The following is a 19,676-nucleotide window of genomic DNA, read 5'->3' as shown; positions in this document are numbered from 1 at the left end:
CATCAAAGTTTCCAACGATTTTAGGCCTTTCCATTTACCGAGAGCCGATCAAAACAGTTCAATTCAGTAGGCTATTTGTGATCATGAAAACTATTCCCAAAGACTCTGGGACTCCAATGGGACTCTGTCATCAAGACTTAATATCTGGTACTGCTCAAATGACAATCAATGGGAGACTGACATTGTGCTACTGAAAGAGATAAGTGCCAGCAGAGATTGCATTTGAACTGCATAAATTATCCAACAAAAATCGATTTGTTGGATAAATGAAAAAATTTGAAATTTGAAATTAAATACAGTTTCTTGAATTTAAATGTGATTGTTATTGAATTTAACTTTTAGCTATAATTTCATATTCAATTTTCCCAATTCAAATTCAGTTTTCTCAATTCAGATTCAGCTTTCTGAGAAACACATCTTGGCACTGGAGCTTTGGAGGAGACGACCGCCTTCCTGTCATCGCTCAGGGAAAAGTCCCTTGTGCTTGGATGTGTTTCTCAGTGATACAGTGATAACCCATTTGAACCTAAAATTATACCCATAACCAATTTGAATACCACTGGATGGTCTCCCACCTCTTCCATCTTTTCTAATTAATTCTCAGTGGAGCTTGACATGAGTGTGATTTGGGGGCAAGACAAACTCTCCCCTATCATTAATGGCTACAAGGAACTATAGTGAATATGCAGTACTTTACAGTAATAGGCTTATAAACTGGTCTAGCATGAAGCATAGGAAAAACATCTTGAATTAAAGAATAGAACAGTCACCATTATTATGATCATATGAGATATTGTTCCCAGTGACAGAAAGAAAAGACTGCAACCATACTTTTTAGTGCATCTTTTATCAGCTAGAAATTGAAAAGCATGATGCATTTCAACAATGTTTCTAGCCTCTGTAGAGATAAAAAAAAAAAATGTATACATTTTATAGATACCTTAAACGTGACTGACACATCATGCAACCGTACAAGACTGCACTGCATCCATCCCAACCATTTGGCACGTGCCAGTGAGGAGGACGTCCCGCAAACAGCATGTGGACTCAGCGTGATCAGGGACCCTGAGACAGGTAAGCTATTCTGGGTGAGCTGCCTCGTACAAACCCTGTGAAACAGAGCAGCTGGACGCTCTGGCAGGAGGAGTGAGAAAGAATCTTCAAAGGCAATACAACACTACCACAAACAGCCTATTTTTACTAGACTTATAGCCTTCAAAAGCAATGGGCTGCGAGAAAGAGTTTTAGTTTTTTTTGTTTTTTTTCACATGTATAACTTCTAAAGTATCTGATGGAACTAGAAGTTAACTTAACTACAAGACAACAACAGACATTAAAGTAACTGTGAAAATGCAGTTGTTATCACAGCTCACAACTTGATAAGGTCTTATTTTGATACATTCAAGTATCTATGTGCTGAACAGGTGTGCAATTTCACGGAGTCTGTGTGTGTGTGTGTGTGTGTGTGTGTTTATTAACCCCTGTTCATTCCTTGTATATTGAAATTCCCACTTTGTTTGGGAATGCCATAGTTCTACTCACATGGCTGGCCTTCTCCATTAGGTGTATTATACTTCATTTGTCAGTGATATTCACTGCTGTCCATTGCCATTGTCAACAACAGCTTATAAATCATTTGTTAAAACACATTTAAGAGTGTTTTATCCCACACAAATTCTGGTGTCACGATGAAGTGATTGACATCTTGACTTAGGGGCTGGCTTAATGTGAGTGTTGCAATTGGATTGGCCAGGTGAAACCTCCTATAAAAGGGAGAGCATTATTACAGTCAGTGCACCTTGTTTTTGCGCCGCTGAGCCATGATGAAGGTCATTCTTCTTCTTGCACTTTGTGTGACCCTGTTCTGCCAGGGATACAGCAGTAAGACATTTTGACTCTGGTTCTATTGCAGACAAATTGTGCCTTTTCTCTTTTTATATTTCTTACATTTTTCTTTCTCGTCTCTTGCTCTATTCCCCCTGCTCTATTTTCATATTGATTTCATATTGATTTCATATTGATTTCATGTTGATTTCATTACCTGTTAACTAACGTCTTTACAGGTTTCTGTACAACCATGTAATACAGTTAGGAATAGGATATTCCATATAACCCTGTATGGCTCTGTACCAATCTGTCCTGTTGGATCCCAGACACTCTGGACTCCTGTCAGGGTCGCTGTGGTTATGGCACAGACAGTAGTTTCTCCTGTCAATGTAACCCGTCCTGTGAGCGCTTCAAAGACTGCTGTTCAGACTACGCCGACTTATGCAAAGGTGATTGACTACAGAAGGCTGTTTTTTAATGAAAACTTAACAGAAGCGCATTGTCCATTATGCACTATCACTTTGTAGATATGGGAAAGTTGTTAAATTTATGGGTGTGTAGAGTGCCTCAAATGACAAGTGCCTTTCTTTTTCCTCCAGGAGCATCCACATCTTGTAAGGGCAGATGTGGCGAGCAATACAACTCTCAGAACAAATGCCACTGCAACTCCAAGTGCTCCCAGCACGACAACTGCTGCAGCGACTACGCAGACCTCTGTAAGACAAACCATGTGTCACCCAGCTGACCCCCAGTCACACACCTTTGAGTTGCTCGTTCCCGTTCTGGATGGCTGCTCCACCTACGACACCTGGTGACATTCACATGGTGGATAGTGAACGTAAAAACAGCAACAGTCAAACAATGAGCAATGTGATGCTACACTGCAAAAGCTCAAATTCTCAATCCATAATTTATGAGAATAACAGTAATCAGAAATTATTTATTATAACCTTTTGTCTAGCATTCTGTTGTTTAACTGGCTGTATAATACACTGCCCGGTCCAGTGAATGCCTGTCTTTGCATGCTGTCCACAGCTGTGTGGGCTCGTGCCTTGTGGGTCAAATCTCCTTTCAGCATGTAGCCAGTGGGTGTCGCTGTCGTGCTGCGTAATGTATTATTAAAGCCTGCAGGCTAATACTACTTATTGGTTTTCTGTAGCACCATAGCTATTGCGCTTAGCCACATTGCACCTGCCCCCTCAGTGTCTTACCAGCTCTGCTCTAGAGAGAAGCACAACAATAACTGCTATATCAAATTTTAACAAATGTGGTACTCTGTGTGTGCGTGTGATAATGTGTCTGTCTCTCTCTACAGGTGGTGGGGGCGGCGGCGGCGGCGGCGGTGGTGGTGGTAGTGTGATCAGTGATGCTGAGATCAAGGCCATCTCTGAGACTCTTTATGCTCTGGACTCGAACAAGGCTTCAGCCTCTGAGCTGGTCATCGACCCTCAGGCTCTCGTGCCCGACTCCCAGACGAGCTCCCAGACAGATCTCTCCTCTCGCCCGTGAGAACACAACCTTTATTGGCACAGCACCCTTTCATTAGTTCTTCTTCGTCTTGTTCTTTAATTCTGATTACAACTGTGCATGTTACATACCTCTCTGTCCTTTTGGTGTTTGTGTTTTCACAGCTTGTTCCGCTACCTGGATGAGGAGGCTCTGTTCTCCAAGCCCACCTACGCTGCTTTCCTGGCTGTACTGGACAACTACCAGAGGATGACTGGCCAGGCGGAGGATTTCAGCCCCCAGCAGCTTGCTGAGCAGGAAGCCTTCCTCAGGGAGACCATGTCCAACACTGAGCTGGGCAGAGAGCTCTTCTCCTTCCTCTACACTAAGGGTAACAAGGTCCACTTATAACAGTCCACTGCTTCAGCACAACTCACAATAAAATACGTTATCTGACATTAGTGTTTGTACTGGATGGTATGATGGATTCTCAGGCCGCTATGCATCAGAGGAAGAGTTCATTCAGGACCTGAAGATGATGTGGTTTGGTCTCTACTCCCGCAACAACAACAAGATGGACTCCAGCGGCTTTGAGCACATCTTTGCAGGTTTGAGAGACTAGATGTCTTTGAAACACTCTAGATATGTTGCAAATATTTTTTTTCTTCGTGTTTATGAAGATAATATATTCTATAATAGGAGAGGTCAAGGGTGGAAAGGTGTCTGGTTTCCATAACTGGATCCAGTTCTATCTTCTCGAGAAAAATGGCCTGCTGGAGTACTACAGCCACAGCTTTAATGGGCCGGTAAGCATCCACAATAAGAGCTCAACATGTTGATTTATGTTGTGACATGTGCACTACTGCCTTCATTAACATTCTTTCTTTCTTTCTTTCTTTCTTTCTTTCTTTCTTTCTTTCTTTCTTTCTTTCTTTCTTTCTTTCTTTCACCTGCTCTCAGTGGACTACCTACCCTGATGTTCTGGGGATGCAGTTCAAGTGGGATGGCTACTTCAAGCAGGTCGGCTCTGCTATCATTGGCTGCAGTCCTGAGTTTGATTTTGCCATGTACAGCCTCTGCTACATCACTCGCCCTGGAAAACAGTAAGTGTATATATAAAGTGGGCCTGGTGTATTCTTGCCTGTGCATCTTTTTTTGATTTTGATTTTTTGATGTCCTTCATTCTCAGGTGTCATCTGAGCCTGGGAGGAAAGGCGCTGGTAATCCAGACTTACACCTGGGATAAAACTTTCTATGGTGATGGGAAGAAGTTCATTGCCTCTGCTTTCCCTGCCACTCCCAGGAACTGAAGCAGCCATCTGCTAAACAATAAGCTACTAAGAGAACAGATCTTTCATTACACTGATGATATAAATGAATTTCAATAATGTTATCAATATAAGCACTTATTTTGGTGATAGGTAAAAAGAATTATGCTGAAATTTAAGCAAAATGTATAAGTTAAAAAGTTATAAGTATGGGATGATATAAATGTAAGGCACCTGTTTATTTTCATTATTGTAATAAAGCAATCCAGAGTGCAAATCCAAAATTATTTATCTTCTACTATCGTTTCCATTCAGAAACAGATTACAGAAGTTGTCCGTTCTATGTCAGAAAGCACATGCATACTAGTTGTATAAATAAAACTCAAAACCAGACTTGATTAAGCTGCAGTAAAATCGTACTGAGCAGAGCATGAGAATGCGGTGCGCTCCCAGGGGCTCGATCAAACTGTGCCTAATGGGGCACAAAATGGGCGTTTACACACCCAGAGAGGGCACAAGACTGACACCCAACCATCAGCAGTAAGAGCATGTGTGCATTTGACACAATCGCTTATTGTCTTTTAAAACAACAAAACAAAAACAAAATGCAGTCTTTTGCAGTATAAACTATAGAAACAAAAAGACATTAACAGATCCTGTTCTGCTTGACCTACTCCAAACAGTAGCCACTAGCTAAACCTGTTCCTATCAGCTGTCCGTAAAGCTGTGTGTGTACCTCCCCAGTTGGGGTTAAGTGTGTGTGTGCCCGTGTGAATGCGCATGAATGTGTGTGTGTGTGAGTGAGTGCGTGTGTGCATCCGTGTGTGTGTGTGTGTGTGTGTGTCCAGCTGGGATGGGGGTTGAGTTTACTCTTTCACTCATCTAGGGTGACTAACAGGATAAATTCTGGGTCTGCCGAGAGAACAGGGGGACACACTTGCACCCCTGTTTAAAGAAAGTATTACAGGAGATGGATCTGCCACTGATCCCATTGTCCACCAGTCTGTGTGCATTCATGCAAAACGAGAACATAAGACCAGTCACTTCATAGCAAAGCCGAGGCCTTTCAGTGATTCATCTGATTTGGGCCTCACGTACTGACTAAGTCTCCCAACAAAATGACAATAAAGTTAGCCCAGGGAAGAATTTCTCCATTGCAATTTTGTCAGACCATATTACATTTTCTGAGCTGGTGACTCTGGAAATTAGAAGAGTAAATCTTCTCTCCTTTCACACTCCCTTCTTTTTAAAACCCAAATGGAATCAAATTAAATCACAGTGGGGCAAATGAAAGAAAAAGATTCAATTGTTTCTTTTGTCACTCACACAACTTCATAATCGAATTATAGCTGGCCACCCGCCAGCGTGTCCTCGCATCTCCCCCAAATGGGCTTCTCCTGGCAGATCTTGCGAGCCACCTGACTTTTGTTTTGTAATTATATTATCCCGCTCTCCCTTTAGCGTGTTGTGGCTAATGGCTGCGCGGGCTAGCCCAGCTGCACATGCAGAAACAAAGCTGCTTATGGGGCCAGACAATGGACCCGTGGAAAAGGGACGCCTGAAGGCGGTCAGCCAATGAGCACGCACAACAGGGGGCCAACAGAGGGTTTAGGGAAGGGTTAAGGGGGTTTAGGGGTTGAGGCAGAGGGGGGTGTCTATTTTACCCCATGGAGGGGTCCATCAATGAGATGGTTAGTAGGAGGACACATGGTCAACATCACCCCTGTCTCCCCAGGGTCGGGGCTGGGCTGGAGGGAGGTTCAAGTTTGGCTTAGATGCCGGCCATTTCTAAAGTTGATGGGGGACCATGAAACACAGAGCAACGTTCATTCTCTGTCGTTCAGTTTTGGTTTTTGTATGCTTTCTGCACAATCTGATGAATCCATTGTCATTGCTGTTAGGGACAGAATATATTTTGAAGAAGATACAGAGAATATGCAGAGTGATAGATACAGTACAGGTTTACTGAGGTGAGGTGACTGTTATATTATTGTTTCAGTGAAGGTAAAAGTATATCCAAGGCTGCTGATATTGTAGGAAGAAAAAACTAACAGTTTGATTGCTGCACATGCAATCTATCCACTTCCCCCAAACACAAACACACACACACACACACACACACACGCACACACGCGCACACACACACACACACACACACACACACACACACACACACACCTCGTGCTGTGGTATTGGCATCTCTCCGAGGACTTCCAGTATGACAGATGGACAAAGCCCTGTTTCCCCCACTGTCACATACAGAAGCGCTGGGGATTGAGGAAAAGGTCATGTTTGTGTGTGGATTCATCTGTTCCTCGTTTTTCATTCTAATAACTAAACTCTCATCTAACAAACATCCAAACATACCTACATAAGGTGGGGGGGCATCTACTTAGGTGTCACTGTCTGAGCAATGTGAAGATGTTGAGTCAGGTGAGTAGCCAGGAGGGAATAGACGAGCATCTGAGCCACACACATTTGCAATGAGACATGCTTAACGGACGACCATCTGCAACAGGACATTATAGTGTGTGGGCAACACTAAGGGACCTGGGGACATTATGGCATACATACTATACCCTTCAGCACCACTTGTGGAACATGAAGATTAGACCGTCTAATTGGGTCAAAGTGAAAAAGGCTGAAACATGAGGAGCAAAAAAGAGACGTTTATCATGTCATCATCCCTTCCTGCTGTCATGATAAAAGTGGTATTTGGCAACTTGGGATGCATACCCCCAAAACAAAATATTATAAAAAAGAACTTAGTCTGAGAATTGTTGTATTATATACTCTGATGTCAGAGTATGCGATGAGGACACAAGGCCTCAGCTAGCATATTCCCCTGCTATTTCCACTCTGGGGATGCAAGGCCAGGCTCTGCTATTCCCATTTCGGGCTGCAGGTGTGGAATAGGAAAGGCAGAGACCCAGGGGGAGGAGCAGGGGATACGGCAGTCGGCTGGGGAGTGAGCGGGAACGAGAAGCGCATCCTTTGGGTGTGCAGGTTGCATCCTAACGTACAATCCTACCTCAACCCTTTCTATGAGAGCACATGGTATTCTGTTCCTCATGGAGTGATGCATCTTCTTTGTCTCTCTTTCTGTTCCTCACTCAGTGGTGAAGAGCGTCAAAGAACATGATATCCCCTATTTCTATGCCTACAAAGCTCCAAGTCACCCACCCATTTGTCATTGTACATCAGTGTGGTTCCAGAAGTAATCATCATTTTGTCAAAACTTTGAGGTTGTGCATCATAATCAACTTCAGGTTATTCACTGTTAAAGATATACAAAGTAATTGGAACTCAGATTTTGGTAACTCAGATTTTCTACATCGTAATGTTAAGATAAACAGACAGCGTGTCTTTGCCTAATCACCAAGCTGAATGAAGTTTCTTATTTCATAAAACTTGGTTCCACTATGCACACTCAGTAAATAAAAGTTAAACTGTCCTACCACTGTCACAGTCATGCCACGTCTTTTGCCAGGTAAACTGGACAGAGGTTTAGTTTACTGAAGAGCATAATGTGTGCTTCATCAGACGTGAATACGCTGCAGATACACTTGGTCACTTCACGGTTATAGTTTCCTTAAAGAAGACCAATGCTATAATGAGTGAGCATTCCTACAGTGACACTTTCTTCAACAGCTTTGAAACTTGTAAGCTTCTGCAAAGTCTTTCAGATATGACCTTTTTGCCTTTGGTCACTTAGATTTTGAAATCCTTCTGTTCCAATGACACACAATTTGTGTCAACACTGAAGATAGATAGTGATCGCCACAAGATAATTGATAATTGTGTCATAAAATAGTTAAGTTCCCTGCTCCGGAGCTGAAACATTCCAAGGTATAAAGTTATGCTTTGTTTGAAGGGCTGCTGTAGCCGTGTGTGGTATCTTCTCTGCAACAGATGCTTAATCCTAAAGAACTTCTAAGGAATTAATTTGAACAGAATTAAGTCAAGGGATGAATATAACTTTATACCACCATGTATATTGTTAAGAGGTGTGTGTGTGTGTATGTGTGTGTGTGTGTGTGTGTGTGTGTGTGTGTGTGTGTGTGTGTGTGTGGCTCCTTTAGAAGTACAACTTTCAGGACAGACTGGATTCTGAAAGGGAAGCAAAAACTGGCAAGAGACATCATTAGTGATTACAAAGACAGCCAACAAAGGGAATTACAGATGCTCCGGAACAAGCTGCTTATGCTCTAAAACTCTTATGACAACTACTGAAAAGTATGAATGTTATACCACAGTGAAAGATAGGGTCCCACTAGAACATTCAAGAATGTGTTATGGTGTTTTATGTTTATGATTTATGTAGGCTTAAGTACCTATCCTGCAGAATGGAGGGGGGATGACGGTCCATTTTTTTAAATGAGCCCCCAAGACCTAGCAGGCTACTACTCCTCCTGAAACTGTATTTCCTCATGTGACCAGCCCTCCTGTACCTTCTGGTGAGGGTTGTCTCTTGGGTGATTTCAACTCGGTGAAATGAGCGCATGTCCAAAAGCCTATCTGCGCAGCGCGCAGGGATAGATGGCTGGAAGAGGGAATGGCGCAAACACCTGCTCACATGCAACTTCAAGCTGTCACATACAGTTAAGCTCACCCGACTGAGCGCGTCTCCCCACCGCTCAATGCAAAAGTGCGGATTTGGCGGCCGCCCTCGCAAAGCAACAAAGGCCGAGGCCTCTCCTGCTTGTCTGGCGTATTTCAGTCCGAAGTGAGCTTATGCACATCTCCCTGAGCCCGTGCACACCCAAACCCCCACACCCAAACCCTTCCACCCCCCTCACACACACACACACACACACACACACACACACACACACACACACACACACACACACACACACACACACACACGCCGAGTGTAGCTCCAGGGCTCGGGCCACGGGCCGGCCACGCGCAAGCTCAACCACGTAATATGAATTGGAAGCAAGTGGGAGGAGGAGCTATCTGTAGGTTAAAACCAAGAGCCCCTGCCGAGTGACCCGCAGAGAGACTATCTGGGACACGCCGACAGTTCTGCACAGGCAGCACAGAGACAGCACGCAAGGTCCTAATTGGTTGATGGACAGAAAAAAAACTGTAATCCGTTGAAAAAAAAGAAAAGAAAAATATCATCTGCCAAACTACCATCAACTCATAGGAGGTCTTGGGACACATCAATACGGGTATGTATCCAGACTGGTTTGACAAATGCTTCAAGTAGTTCAAGTAATTTTAAGTCAGTAGCATAGATTATTGTTCGGACTGATTTTTGTCATTTTTCTCTGGCCTATCGGTAGAAAGGGCCAGACCCTCGAGTGCTAAAATAGTGCGGAATATTAATTATTCTTTCAAGTTGGCTCGCCGGGCTGCCAAACACAACTGTCCTCACATTTTCTCTTCCATAGTAGGCTAGGTCATAATTTGCCGAGATGTATCGCCAATGAAAACACCAATTTCTTACATCAATCAGGCTTACTACAGTTATTCAGTTCAATTCAATTCAATTTGCTTTATTGGCATGACAGTGTAAAAACAAACAATATTGCCAAAGCATATAACTAGAAATTAATCATCAATTAACCAACATTCCAGATCTTTCATTTTTTTTTATTATTCATTAGGCTATTTATTTTTTTGATCATCATAGCTGCAGTGGACCTGGATTTTGGAATAGCCCTCCGACAGCTTTATTTTGTTCTCAAAACACTTACATAGGGAGTCGACATGCAATGAATATACCTAATGAAAAATGTGGAAAACAGGCTTAGCTTAATATGCTTCAGTTGACATTTAGCAAATAGCTTCGCAAACACGCAATTGGTGGAGAGACATAATATTTCTGCATTTTGAAATGTCAGGCCTCTATTCCAATTCAATCTGAGTTCTCTGTCACTGATCTGGGGATGTCGATCCTTGAGTTAATCCCATGGTCGCCGCTTCATCCACGAAGCAAATCCTGCAATGCCCCAGATTGAAGTCGCATCCTGTCACTGTGACTTTATCTCGCCGGCATTAGTTCAGAAGTTCCCCGGGATTAGTCGTCTACTCACCCTGTGTGGCGGAGTGGGGCGCGAGGGACAAAAGAAACAATAATACAGGATGTATTTTTGAAAAATCCAAAACCCATCACTTATTACTGATGGGCTGTGCAAGTTTTCTCCCTGCCTGGATGTTCCCCGTTGCTTCAGCACCGACACCTGTGGCGCCAGCGCGCGGCGGGCGGCTGGGAGCTGTCCGGTGCTGAAAACGTTGGTCCGTTTTGAAGACTTCTCCAAACACTCACAGTTTACAACATAGTTAGGCTATTATTGTAATGAAAACTAAGATTCACAAGCTCCGGGCTACATCCTACATAATTTACAATCAGTAGTATTTCTTTCATATAAAGATCAGGAAAGAGAAACCGATTCACTGATCTGAACTCAGCTACCTGAATAAAGCTCATACCAACAGCTTGAACTTGGTGTCACTACACTACACCAGGTGACCTCACTGATTAGTTGCTCCTCTCTGAATGAAGGTGTACTAATCAGTTAAATAGTTTAGAATGAAAACCTGCATACTCTTGACCTTCAATGATACACAGTTGCCAATCCCTGGATTAGGGGATAAGGATGCAGTATATAGGTTCTCCTCACCAAGACTGGGTTTCTTGGCCATGGGGGATTCCACCACATTGTCAAACCAAGTTGGCCTATACATATGGTGTCAGTCACTATAAAAAAAAATCCATAAATTAAGACGGAAAGGGTAGAATTTCAATAAAATATATTGTCTCTATTGATTTTTCCTGTGTCACACCATGTCCATGTCCTTTGTGAAATCAAATATTACAGGCATTGTTGCTTATGCAGACATTTGAAAACCTACCAGGAACTGTACCACAGTGTAAATGTTTGACAGAGATGTCCCCTTGTTTACAGAGTGCTATGATGGCCAAGCCATGCGTGAGACAAGGGGAGGGGGAAGAGGTCGTCAGCCCCCTGGAGTGGATGGATGGTGACATGAGCTCACCTGATGGGGACACACCGCTCTCGTCACACCGCTACAGAAGTGGAATGAGCCGTCAGGGCAGGGAGATGGGGAGCGAGGATATGGAGGAAGACGAGGAGGATGAAGAGGAAGGACAGGAGGATGAAAATGGGCCCAAGCGACGAGGGCCTAAGAGAAAGCGCATGACCAAGGCCCGGCAGGAGCGTTTCCGTGTGAGGCGTGTGAAGGCTAACGCCAGGGAGCGCTCACGCATGCACGGTCTAAATGATGCACTGGAAAACCTGCGCAGCATCATGCCCTGCCACTCCAAAACCCAGAAACTGTCCAAGATTGAGACGCTGCGGCTGGCCCGCAACTACATCTGCGCTCTGTCTGAAGCCCTGGAGGGGGGCCAGTCCACCGAAAGCAGGGCTTTCATGGAGACCCTGTGCAAGGGCCTCTCCCAGCCCACCAGCAACCTGGTAGCCGGCTGCCTGCAGCTGGGCCCGACCCCTGTAGTGGGAGTGAGGCCCGAGGACAGACACGGGGTTAGGATGCCTCCTGCCGCACTGGGCATGGGGGTCGGTACCTTGAGCTACTCGTCCCCGGGCCTGCCGAGTCCCCCGTACGGCACTTTGGACTCGGCTCACCTGCTGCACTTGAGGGCGATGAAAGGCGGAGGTTATGAGAATCACTCCCCGAATGAGTACAACGGCGGCGGTGTGGGAACCCCTCCGTACGACGGACCCCCCACTCCGCCTCTCAGCATCAGCAGTAACCTGGTACCGAAGCAGGAGCCGTCGCCCCACTACTTGCCCCCACACCACTACTCACCCTCCGCTATGGACCAGACAGCAACGCAGGGCCAGGTCCTGTATCAGACGGCCGGCTATGACATTCACTTAGAGGTGCCGTACGACTCCTACCATCCGCCCCACATGCCCCCCCGACAGATAACCTCGGTCTATAGAGACTAGGGAGGATCAGGAGGGGAGACTCTGCTTTAGCCATCAATACAACCTGACTGGCCATCTCTGCTCTCTGGTCCTGCATTAACACTGACTGACTTTGATGTCCGATTCTTGGACTGAAAGACCGAAGGATCAATCTATCTCAGTGGACAGCCTGCTAGTGGAAGCTGTAGAATAAAAATGGGTTGTTTACATGTGTGTGTGGTGCACAGGCACTGTTTACAGTAGACTAGCACTGAACATTGTTAAGATCAGAAAATACTTGACTTAGAACACTACTTTTGAAAACTGATTACCAAATAATTGAAAGCCCTTGCAGGTCCTAATAGGAAATCTGTTTGGCCATTATGACCACATAGGCAGTCATGACAGATTATCTGCCATGTCCTATTACTATAAGCACTTCTAATTTAGCTTTGGTAACATCAAACAGATATTACACATAAATTCAAGTACTTTTATTTATTCTCTAATCTAATATATATGGACTTTTGTCTGTTATGATGTGCTGGTGCGTGTCTGGTTTTCCTTTTGTATAAATTTGTGGTCTAGGCCTTCTCTCTGTTTACGACTTAGATTTATAGTCTATCTCTTATCTTTCTTTTGTGTCTAGTTTTCTCTGTTGTCTATTCTTTCATGTTTTGCACTTAAAAACATTCTGATGTAGATTTGCTAGCATGACGTAGCTGCTCTTTGGGGAGTGAGATCTGCAGAGAGGAAATGTTGAACTATAGACAAAGAAATGCAAAATCAGTGTGGAGTCTAAGTAAGGGAAGCGTCAAGGTAAAGAATCAGACATGACATTCTCAGGTGAAGCTTGTGAAAATGGATGTTACATCCAACAGAAATTAAAATATTTTCAACAAATATTGCATTGGATACCATATATTATTTTGTATTTTCCCTTTTTTTGTTTAGGAAAATGGATGTCATTAAAAGTTTCAAAACCAATGGATTCTGTGGTTGTTTTGTGTCTTATGTACATATTAAAAGGGTTATAGATAGATAGATAGATATCTCTTGACAAGGGTCAATAGACTAAAATGTGCCTCGATAAAATAGGTACAGAGACTTGGGATGTATGAGACTTTATTCTTTATCTTTCACCTCATACACCACCATAGACTCACTGGCATAGAGAACAGCCTAGTGTCCTGTTCCCCATTTACTCACCACTTCATCTCTCATTTTTCTCTCTGGATCTCATGGTTTAGCTGCACTAATCCTTTGGCCGTCTCTTAATGAAAGGGTGGATGTGCAAGGCAGGATTGCAGGATAAAGATTTATGATTAACATGGCTGCATGGCCACAGGGTTCACAGACTTTCTTCACTGACACTGGGATGGCATAATCCTGTCCTGACAGTCACTCAGACCGCAACTTAACACTCACCCACATGTGTAAAAAACACATGTACACACCTTTACGCCCCTCACATATACACACACACATGCAGGCACGTCCATAGGCACAGATGTATGCACAATACCTCCACTGGGATTTATGGTGGTTGGAGTGGGGGGTTAAAAAAGCGGAGAATGGGCTGTGGGAGTGGGGTGTGTTGGGTCTGACCTTTATGGCCCCTCTGTCCATTTGAAGAGAGGCTGAAATGGAGAAATGGAGAATCAGGAAAGAGTGATAGATGGATCAGCAAGAAACGGAGACACATTACGTAACAGACAGAAGAGGGAACAGGAAACACAAATGGGATAAAACTTAACAGTTGAATGAGTAAAAAAAATAATCATTTTGAAAATATATGCAGGGAAAAAACAAACTATGGAGAAGACAATGAGGAAGGTAACAGAGCTCTGGTCAAACAGTAGAGCATTATTTGGGTTGGTCCACGCTCCACACTGGTCTGAGTGAAGGCCACCCACTGAGAGGTCAGTTAGTGGGGGTCACAAGGTCACTTAGGGTCACGGTGATTGGTGGGAATGGTCTGAACGAATCTTGGTGGCTAGTTGCTTCATCACCTTAGTTGGGCAACTTGTCCTTCCCGTGTGTTTCTACACAATGTTTACGTCAACTTTCCGTCTATTATAGCAAACGTTAGATAAGTATTAGGCAATGTTAGAGGTTAAATTCTGGATGAAATGTTCATAATCCTGATAAACATGCTGATGGACATCCCACGCTTGACTTGCCTTGGCTGGGGAGAAATATATTGCTTTGTTTTCACAAGGATTAGTATAAGCCTGTGTGTGTGTGTGTGTGTGTGTGTGTGTGTGTGTGTGTGCATGGTATCTTTGCAGGGTGGTTTGTTGTTCATAACTCATTTATTTCCTTGATACACAATTCAACATTTGTCCTGCTAACATTAGATAGACCCTTGACCTCTGTGACTGTGACACTGATCTGGATGTGGGCAAATAATGGCGACAGTAAGTGAGGGCATGGTGGCAGCAGATGGGGTGCATATAAAATATTTAAGGGTTTTTTGTTTATAATTATGTGGGTGTGAAAGTTTGGCTGAGGGCAGCTGTCTACCACCTGAGGATTATCAGAATATCATCATGTATTATCAAAATACATGAAAGGGTGTGTATGTGTGTGTGTGTGTGTGTGTGTGTGTACGTGTGTTTTGTGTTTGTGCATGTATGTGTGTCTGTGAATGCGCCCACATGCATGCATGGCTATGTTATTAGGGATAAAACAGTATTAAGCAGCTGATCAGAGCTCAGTGTCTGAATCGTTGCATTAACTCACTAATCCTGAGGGAAGAGGGGCAGTGGAGGCTGCAGCTCTTCATCTCCTCAGCTACACAACATCATGCAGTTATTGTGCTTACTCAGCGACACAAAGCATCACACACTGCTCAGCACATACACAGGCACCCAGAATATATTTGCAACACTTTGTTTCAAATTAGCTTGAGGAAATAAGCAATACACTGTATAAAAGGTTATGAGGAGTGATCAAGCTATCAGGAACAAAATGCATTTTTGTTAGAAAATCTAATAGAGAGGAGAGTAGAATTACACTGCCACCCAGTGGCGAGAGGTTTGCTAAAATAAAACCTTATATCTGGATGAGAAATGAACATTTGGCCGCTAGGTGGCATCATTAGTCAGTCTGCTGAAATTATGCACTGTGACTGAAGCCATCTGCAGATACTGTGGTGGAGCTGTTCCTCCACTGTGGGAGCGTTCATTATATATGGATTTAGGTTCAGTCATCTAAATAAGTTATGCTGAAAACCCTTATAGCCCACTGCGGTGTTAGTGTACAAATAACACATAATGACTGTCAATAATGTCACACAGATTACAATATGCTGGTACCTCATACTGAACCGAACAGAAGGTACTGGTTCTGAACTGGATTAAACAGATTACATGGAGTGAGATCTCGTCTGTTAAACACTGCATGCCAGCAGAGTGAGAGTAGAGTGGGAATAGAGTTAACCTATTTACATGTAAACTGGTTGATTTGGTTCAGAATAATCAGGCTAATGAAGGTACCTGGGGACTCGGCTCTATCAGAAATCTGCATGCAGTCCTATCTAGCTAGCTAGCTATCATCAAAATCTCTAATTATTTACCGTGGAAGGACTTAAAGGAAAAGATTAATCAAGGAAATCTGCCTGATTAAATCTTCAAAGGCAACACTGAAATGCGATGGCTAATAGGAAAGAGGGAAGTGGCTGGTGCTTCTGTCCTTGAGGTGGAAAAATGAAGAGCAAACATGTACAGTGCCCTCCAGGATTATTGGTGAAGATGAGCCAGAAAGACTACAGTAAAAACAACACAGCTGGCACCCTTGGAAATTAAAGTCCTCCTTGGATTTAAATTTATCGTTTGATGCATTTTACTTTGATTCATTATGACTGCTTCAGATATTTCTTATAATGAGTTAAGTGAATCTGATGTAGATGGGTCGTACTTCAAGCATTTATACTGAATCTGAAATCTACTCTCAGCAAACTTTAATTAATTTCACAACCAAAGGCAAAAAGCTTATCACACATGGAACTTTTTTTATTTTTTGATGAATTACCTTTGAAAAATAAAACCTAATTTTCCACATTTTCTCAGCAAAATATAGCTCATGTCTTGTGTGGCTTTATTTGATGGTACAATATTTTGGTTGATATTTATCAAGGACGCTGAAAATTTTGGAGAGGACAGCAGGGTGTCATACTGAGCCTGGAGACCATCCTTCCACCAGAGAACCAGCAGCAAGTGTCCGCCCGGCTGCAGTATCCATGAACCCCTACCGGCTATAAGGGCGTTATTCTGCAGCTGAGCCTGACCTCTGACCTCCCTATGAAGGGGGCGAGTGGAAAGAGAAGTTCCCTGTGTGGATCTATAAGGTATCACTTTATTTATGGACAGTTCATTTTCAGAAACCAATAGCTGCCAATTTAGCGAAACATTATGTAAGCAGCCTCTATAAGAAAAGAATGCTGAATACATGAGAACTGTAAAACATGTAACTGCATCTTTATGCTGTTTGGTGCAGTAGTTTAGTTTAATTTGCAGGTCAGAAGAGTTGGTACATCAGTCCATCAAGCACACAGTTTTTTGCACGCACACGACTCACTCATACACACACACACACACGCACACACACACACACACACACACACACACACACACACACACAAAGACACACACACTCACACACACACACACACACACACACACAAACACGAATATTTATGCACTCATACATTTTTTATAATCTTTTTTGGTTGATTATTGTTTTGTTTAATTCTGTTTAATTTTGAATTCAATACATTTTTTTGTAATTCTCTCTTTGTACTGTGAGTCAGCAGTATTACTTGTGTCTTTTGTGTTTTATCCCATTGTTTCTATTTGTATTTTTTATGTCGTTGTTTTATGTTTTAGGTGAGGTTTTGCTTGAAGCCTGTCTGGGTTTTCTATCTCACCTGCACAATTTGCCTTTTCCTAGCTGTAAGTGCCCTTTTTCTATTTGATGTCTTTTTAATGTGCGAATAAACTAAACTAAACTTAAATGGGACATATATAGATCAGAGAGAGAGGGGAATGAGATGTCCTCCATTAAGTTGGCATACTTAATGGCAAGTGTTCTTGTAAAAATTTTATTACAGAGAGAGGGAGAGGGAGAGAAAGGGAGACGGAAGAGAGAGGGAGAACGAGACAGAGAGAGAGAGAGAGAGAGAGAGAGAGAGAGAGAGAGAGAGAGGGAGTGTGCAGCGCTGTAACTCTATCCCAATGGTGAAATGTGCTTACTGCTCCAGTTTGCTGCCCTTCCTCACTGTCCCTTAACCTAACCCCCATGTGGCATGTTGCCAAAAAGTGTTGGTGCATGTGTGTGTGTGTGTGTGTGTGTGTATGTGTGTGTGTGCAAAGAAAATCAAAGCAAATGTGTCAGCCTTGAATTAAGCTGGGATATGAATGTACACAGGCATCTCTTCCCCAGAACGGACACCCTGGGACGCTGCCAAGCCTGACAGGACAGTGACATTACTGCTTTTACTGCTAGCATTAAACACTTAGATATTAAAACACCCTATCTGATTTCCACAGATATCACAAGAGCCCTGACACACTAATAACCTAATACCATTATACTGTTAATATACTTTTGATAGGCTGTACTTGACCACACATTTGTTCTGTATAAGTGTCTTGTAATGTACAACAAGGCAAAGGGGAGATGACTTCTTCAAAGACCTTTTAGCATATCAGAATTAGACTGACATTTACTCGACATTGCGCCATGCGTCAATCTCACCTCACTCCTCCCCTCCTCCTCGTCCACCCAGCGCTCTCCTACCTCTCTTAAATGACACTTGCAAGCACATTTATGATATCCGATCTAAATTTACACCTTAACTGGCAAGTAGCGAGGAATCGACTTAGAAAACAGGACTCCTGCAGTATCATGTTTGTATTTGTATCAGCATTCGTTAGTGTGTCTTCATCTAAAAGCCACCCACTGATCTCATTCAATTTCATCATCGCAGCTTTTCCAGCTACCAGTTCTGGCGCTTCACTGAATGACAAGTTAAACGGAATAATGAATGACCCAACTAACAGCTGATAAGGCCGAGAGTGTTTGAGTCTTGCAATGGATCAGGTTTTTCAAGATGGCCACCTACTGAACCAGTATAATTTGGCCTGATGTTTGATGCTTTTCCCTGTGGGATGGGTTTGAAAAAACAGTAGTGGCACCTGGTCTTTAAGCACCTGGTCAAGTGGATGAAAGGGGTTTGGAATACATGTGTGGGAAAATGATACAGTGATGGAGTATGGGAGTTTTTCCTCAGATATAGTATTTGTGCAGTGGTTTGGATGGCTGTGTGAATAAGGCAAACTTTGTCTAGGATTTATTAGAGCCATCGGCCGTTCATCGGATCCAGCACATCCAAGACAGAAGCCTATTGGGAAAAGCCGCTTGTGTGTGAATTTATTTCCAAATCAAACAAACCCACACACGACATATCTGCCTGTCAGACATCTGTTTCATCTGCAAATCATATTTCCCTTTGCTCCCCCCATGTCAACTTTTTCTTCCTCTGCTTGATGTCTCTCAAGATTCAATGACTTGCTACGCCGCCCCCCCCTCCTCCCCAACACACACCCCATTCCTTGTTTCCTTTGATCGACCATCCGTCACTCAGTCCCCACTCTGTCCTTCCCCTCCCTTTCCTTACACACTCTCTCCCTGTCTCCCCCCTCCTTCCACAGTTGTCCTCACATATTAGGTTCCCTGTCTTAAGAAGCAGAATTAGCCTCTGGAATCTCGTGCACTTGTTACCTTCTCTCCCAGGAGGTGGAAAAGCGTGGAGGAGTGAGGGAAATTGAGGGAAATTGAGAGAAACAGAGCGAAAGAGAGGAATTTTCAACAGAGCAAGGTAAAAAGAGATAGAAGAGGCAGAGAACCAGATCCAGAGAGAGAGACTGTGAGGAAGAAAGAGAGAGAGAAGAGAGAGAAGCTGAACATCAAGGCATCTGCTGTTTGATCTCAGCTACACTGTGGGCATGTGGCCGCCTGTACTTTCCCTCTCTCTCCGCTCTCCAGCTGACTGGTGCGGGATCTATGCTTAAGCAGTTGAGCGATAGGAAATCTCTCCGCAGTAACGTGAGCTACTTTTATTTACTGCTATCGCTCCGTCAAAGGGGACGGCACCTCTGTGTTTTTTTATGCCGGCTGACACACTGACCCCTGGAATCTCTACTGGACTGAGGCTCTGGATCAGTTC

At 43.5% G+C, this 19,676-nt stretch overlaps 2 protein-coding genes across 2 annotated transcripts; both read left to right on the top strand.

Annotated features, from left to right (window-relative positions):
• The first annotated feature begins 1,823 nt into the window (after nt 1-1,823).
• endou (endonuclease, polyU-specific) lies at nt 1,824-4,583 on the top strand. The gene is made up of 9 exons (XM_071916505.2): nt 1,824-1,881; nt 2,154-2,276; nt 2,427-2,543; nt 3,143-3,332; nt 3,459-3,664; nt 3,768-3,881; nt 3,973-4,079; nt 4,234-4,376; nt 4,463-4,583. The coding sequence occupies exons 1-9, from the start codon at nt 1,824-1,826 to the stop codon at nt 4,581-4,583; spliced, it is 1,179 nt and encodes a 392-aa protein (XP_071772606.2).
• Nucleotides 4,584-11,467: 6,884 nt separating this feature from the next.
• LOC139925260 (neurogenic differentiation factor 4-like) lies at nt 11,468-12,487 on the top strand. Its single transcript, XM_071916549.2, has one exon. It carries the CDS (start codon nt 11,468-11,470, stop codon nt 12,485-12,487), a length of 1,020 nt encoding a protein of 339 aa, XP_071772650.1.
• Nucleotides 12,488-19,676: the final 7,189 nt, after the last annotated feature.

Source organism: Centroberyx gerrardi, chromosome 5 (genome assembly GCF_048128805.1).
Source record: "Centroberyx gerrardi isolate f3 chromosome 5, fCenGer3.hap1.cur.20231027, whole genome shotgun sequence".
NCBI lineage: Eukaryota > Metazoa > Chordata > Actinopteri > Beryciformes > Berycidae > Centroberyx > Centroberyx gerrardi.
Note: the sequence above shows the minus strand (reverse complement) of the source record. Positions and strands in the feature narration are given on the sequence as shown.